Source organism: Branchiostoma floridae, chromosome 10 (assembly GCF_000003815.2).
Source record: "Branchiostoma floridae strain S238N-H82 chromosome 10, Bfl_VNyyK, whole genome shotgun sequence".
Classification (NCBI taxonomy): Eukaryota; Metazoa; Chordata; class Leptocardii; order Amphioxiformes; family Branchiostomatidae; genus Branchiostoma; species Branchiostoma floridae.
Genome location: NC_049988.1, coordinates 12173645 through 12179164, shown reverse-complemented (window position 1 = coordinate 12179164; position 5520 = coordinate 12173645). Strand labels below are relative to the sequence as shown.

At 40.3% G+C, this 5520-nt stretch overlaps 1 protein-coding gene across 1 annotated transcript in view; it reads left to right on the top strand.

Annotated features, from left to right (window-relative positions):
• LOC118423940 (G-protein coupled receptor 54-like) overlaps window positions 1-5222 on the top strand; it is a 14811-nt gene extending 9589 nt beyond the window's left edge. Inside the window, exons 5-6 of the mRNA XM_035832266.1 lie at window positions 1227-1376; window positions 3952-5222. Of these exons, the coding sequence (XP_035688159.1) occupies window positions 1227-1376; window positions 3952-4074 (273 nt within the window). The 3' untranslated portion in view covers window positions 4075-5222. The remainder of the gene's footprint in view (window positions 1-1226; window positions 1377-3951) is intronic.
• Window positions 5223-5520: the final 298 nt, after the last annotated feature.

Sequence of the window (5520 nt, the reverse complement as noted above, 5' to 3'; positions counted from 1 at the left end):
CCTTTTTATTGGTCAATGTCTGCACATACCTCACTTTCTTGGGCGTAAGTCTGCTCTTGTTTGGTCGAAAAGAATCGCACACGCATCGGTGTCGATTGGCATCGACACTGGTGCCGGTGTCGATGCAAATCGACACCGGTGCCGGTGTCGATTCATTCTGACCAATCAGAGGAGCGATACACACCTGCCTGGCCTGAATCTTTGTGTTACGGCGTCATAACCAACGTGGAACGGGGACTTCTGATTGGTCCGCGGGGTCTGGCTATATGATAATAGTCATTTAAGAAGACCGCACCGAAAGACTCACGCCAGAAAGGCTACTGTTGATTGCACGCGGCAGATTGAGAAGCGTCGCTTAGTCTTCGGCAAATTGCCAAGATTAAGATTCTGACAAGCGATGACGACTTTGTAAATTACTTTCTGTTTTTCGTTGAAGTTCCCAACCAATCAACTTGGATTTTACAAACATTTTTTCCCCAACTTTCTCTATCGCCTAAGCGTTAAGATCCTTGTGGCCTTGGGGATATTATAGATGGATGTTTCCAAGACAAATAACGAACCAGGGAGAAAGCAACGTTACATGGCTCCATGGTGTCTTGGTCCGCCGGCAACCGGAAATCGCTTTAAGACATAAAGACGTTATGTGTCGATTATGTGTGTTGATTTACTGCAATGTCTAATGACTGTACCCATCAACGCGCTATGAGGTTATCTGTGTCTGTCCTATATTGCCAGTAATTTCGCGGTAGCCACTTTATCAATCTCTTTCTTCGTTGAAGTGAGCAACCAAGCAGCTTGGATCTGGCGAGTTTGTAACGTTAGATAAGCAAATAATCAACTTTCAAACTTTTTAAATTTGTGCGGCCTTCATCGTTTGGTGTTTTCCAAGAAAAATATCACACCAGAAAGAAAACTCATTTACATGGCGCCGCTGTGTCTTGGTCCGGTGGTGACCGAAAATCTTACATAAGACATGTAGACGTCATGCGCTTCTTCATCACTGATTATCTTTAGTCAATCCCCAAAGTAATAACCAGGTAACGATCAGTAAGGTTTGTTTATCGTAATTGTAGTTGATAGAGAGGAGAATATCTCCGTACGGAAAGTGGGATTGGTTTTTGGCAAACCGATTACCAGCCTTTATTGACGTTCACCACTGTATCTATAAATCCCACGTTTACCTACGTAATGTTGCTGACGAGAATACATGTTCGCCTCCTCCCCAGATGTTCGCCCTGTTCCTGAGCTATGCCAACTCCGCCATCAACCCGTTCGTCTACACCCTTCTCGGGGAGAACTACCGGAAGTGCCTGAGGAAGACCGGATGCTGTCGTCATGGCAACCAGCAGAAGCGGGATGGGACGAACACCCCGAAGGTAGAGTGTCTTTTGGAGATATGTGTAGGATGTCATTATTGCATGTGTAAAACGTCACCATAAAGGTAGCAGGCTGCTTCATGCCTTCATAACATCAAAAGTTGTTGATATATATCTAAGTTGCACCAATGACTCGGTGTTGTATACCTCTTCTTATGAATCGTTCGCCAATACGATAAAAAGCTCACCACTTGTTCATCTTACAAAAAAGCAAGTTGCAAAATTATTCAACCTCTCATGTGGCTGTATTTAGCACTTCACGGCACGTCTTTACAATGCTTTAGTACTAGTGCGGTACCGTTTGGCTGCAATGACCTGCTACAGACGGGTACGATGGCCTGTAACAACCTTCTGGCTTTAGGACGTTGACCCATCCGTTCTGTTCAATGATCTCCAGCACGGTGATATGTTTAGGCCTACGTGCGTGTCGCAGTAGCTTTATTCAAATCCCACCAGAGATTTTCCACGGAGATTTTACAGCCTTATTTTGTTCAACCGAGCCTCTATGAATTTTGATTTATTGTGTACTTGAGGTCATTGACACGCCAGCTTCAACTTTTCAATGTACTTGCTGATATACTTAGCAAACATATTCTGATTGTTGTTTTATCCACCGTGCTTTCAATGCAATTCACTCAGACCAAAGAGCTCACGTTTTGGTTCAACAGTTGGTTTGAGCATACTGGAGGCGTCTTTCCTTGTGATGTGCCTTTAGTAATTGTGTGTAATTGTGTTTTGCCATTGAGCCTTTGTTTTAATCCACGTTGCTTTCAATAAGTACAGTGGAGATTCTAAGTCCCACTAGTAGAAGCGCTAGAAGCCTCTCATCCAAAGGACCAAAGAGCTCGAGTTTTGTTTCATTAGTCAATGGAACAGAATCCCAAAACGTCTGTGTCTTTGCCAAGTTGGTTTGAGCATACTTGAGGCGTCTTTTCTTGTGGTTTGCCTTTAATAACGTTGTGCGTCTTGGGTTTTACTATTGAGCCCTTAAGCAAGTGTATAGTATATGTAATATGACTTGTACTGTTGAGTTGCAGATGTATCCGCTTTTATCTGTATTTCGATGCTTGCCCTCTCTTTGTGAGCACTTACTTGTTGCATTTTATGATGGGAGTCATGATGGGAGTGGAGCTAAGTGTTTTAGTACCAACGGTCATTGTAAAGAGGTACTAAGTTACATTATGGTTACCATGAACTTGATGACTGTCATATGCAGGACTTTGTTCGCCACTTCTTTCTTCAGACAGAACTAGTGTAGTACTGAAGTCAGGGGACATGTTGTGAACTATAATAGCTCGTTATATGTATATGTATATTTGACGTAATCTATTTTTGTTATTGTTTATAACCATGGTTACTTGCACACTTGATTGTATCATTAATTGTATCATTGTAAATGAAGAATAAAATGTTTTTAAAAAAATTTAAAAAAGTGTATAGTATACTATTCTCACTGTAAAATAAGCTCTTCCTTCAGGAAAATTGTTTTTCAGGTCTTTTGCAGTAGATCTAAGATTCTTGTCCACCATTCTCTCTGACGGTTTCAGAAATTCTGGTCAAGAATATCAGCAGGTCCTTGAAAAGGCTGAAGCTGGACATCGTTGAACATTCCAGCACAACAAGACAATGACCCCAAGCACTCATTAACATTTCTAAAGTCATATTTAGGGAAAAGAGACTGGAGGGTTCTTAAGTGGCAAGCCGGCAATCACTGCCTCCAGACATAAACCCAATTGAGAATCTCTGGTGGGATTTGAAAATAGACATGTTGTGGCACGTAGACTTGAGTTCAAAAACGGCGAATTTTCCAAATGTCTCAAAGACTGCTGAAAGAAGCTTTTTGCAGGCAACCGTCCGGCCCGTCTGCAGCAGGTCATAGAAGCTAAAGGGTGATGCACAGCTTACTAAAGACAGCCCTCGTGGGGTGAATAGTTTTGCTTTATGTGTGAAATATGCAATTTTGGATGGACTTCTCTTTTGCTCTGGGATCAAAATGCAATAAACAATCTGTTTAACACTTACTATGATTGCGCATTATTTTGAAGTTGTAGTGTTGCCAAAATGTGGGGTTGAATAATTTCCATGCTACTTTTACAAAAAAAATTCAAACAGTACCTTGCGCTGTACATGTAGTATTTAATTAAACGGCGTCAGACTTCATTAAAAGTTGACATTATCTAATCATCATTAAAAGTTAGGAGGTTTCTGCTCCTTTGCTCCTTCTGTATGTTGAGGGGCCGAGAACAAACCTTGAAAATCATTTTTACACAACCAATGTTTTGCACCTGACGACTATTTTGTGGCGTGGACAGTATGCACCGTTAGGTGTCGCTGCAGTGTGAAGAATGCAAAGAAAAAAGGTTGTGGAAGGTACCAAACGCAGACGATCTATGGAATCATGTGCAAAAAAAGAAAAGAAAAAAAACTCCCCCTTCTTAACTTGTGGATTACTGACCATATAAAACTAGAAACGGAAGACTGACGTACTCTACAAATTAGGATTAGATTTATAAAAGATTATACTAGCCTCATTTTACAGTCTTGCTGATGACTAAGTTTCCTTTTATCATCCCAGACACACAGACGAATTGGACCAGGCCGCTCTGACTACAACATCCCGGCTATCAAGATAACCCTTGCGACGGATGCCGACCGCTTTGAGCCGGACAAACAAGAGGAATATGCAACTGAAGTGTGAAGGATAAGTGTGATCATGTTAGTGCGGCATTGGGAAGATGGTTCATGTTTGGGCTTAGTTTATCATATTACTATTTTTGACTGTGATATTTGTTGATGGTGTGTACTTCCATGGGAATGTCAAACACGTGATTGTTTGGGGTTGATTTTAGTTCTTCTCGGTTATATTTCGGTTATTGTTTTTGGTTACTTTTGTCGTTTATTTGTGCCTGTTTTCGGCTCTCGTGGGATTGTTTTCGGTTGTGTAAGGTTGTTTTTGTTTCGGTAATAGGCGAGACCGGATTGTATAATCACTTAGCCAAATAACAAATTAGCTACTTACTAGTATACATGTATACGTACCTGGTTTTCTGGGACATCTTTGGCCTATAAAGTCTTGGCGAGCATGTAGCAAGTTGCAAGCTTCATTGTATGATTTTGAATAGTTCGCCTTCCTTGATTATGCACGTTAAATGAAACATGCTAGAGAAAATACTGTTGTTTGTAATATTTTTTGTACACTGCTAAGTACGTTACATCACATTCTCAAGTGATACATACACACAGAACAAGTCAGAAGCGCCACCTTTCATGAGCAGCAGGTACAGCAACGGGCACTACTGGCAATGTTGTACATAATGTCATATATCTTGTTGTAGGTGTGATAACAAGGCAACAATCAAGAAACTATAAATGCAACATTTTCGCGAAAACGGAGAATGTTTTCCCTGTAGCATTAACTCGCCCTATGACTTCGTGTAACAGTAAAAAAAATGGCAAATAGGTTTTGCTATCGCAAACCTGTAATTGTTCATATCATACAGCTAATATGCTGATGCAGTTCCAAGCTCTGATTGGTTCCTTGTAGAAGAGGAAAAATACATAACAAGAACATACCAGCAGGGAAATATAACCGATATTAGTGCTAAAAAATGAAAATCATTATACACGTTACGTGTAGAGTAGCTGGATATGTATTGTGCCTTTACAAAGAATGTTGCTAATACAAATCTAGATCCATCGGTCGGTTTCAATGTTGAGCAAGTTAGTTGTCAATGTGAGAAACCTGTTGTCATGGTACGAGCATTGCTTATATTGTGGAATAGCTATTAAGACAATACCATGACTTAGTTAAGTCTTTGGGTAATTAAATGTAAGTCTACTATATTTAGTCACATATTCAATTCTCGTACATACCAACCCGTAGTTTAAGCCGGTTTTACCTCTTTACCAGGACTAAAAGCTCCATACGTTTCTTAGCATCGCCTTTTTGTGTTCTAATCTCTATTTGTAAGATATTGCACTTGTACATGTAAATTACACCATTGGTCTTTTGAGAAATATCGCACCTGAAACATAACAAAAATTAGAATCAACAATAGACTTGTACTGATACAAGAAACCTGGTGCCATAATAACAGCTACTTCGTGCTATACATATCATTAGATACAACAAAGCGTATACTTG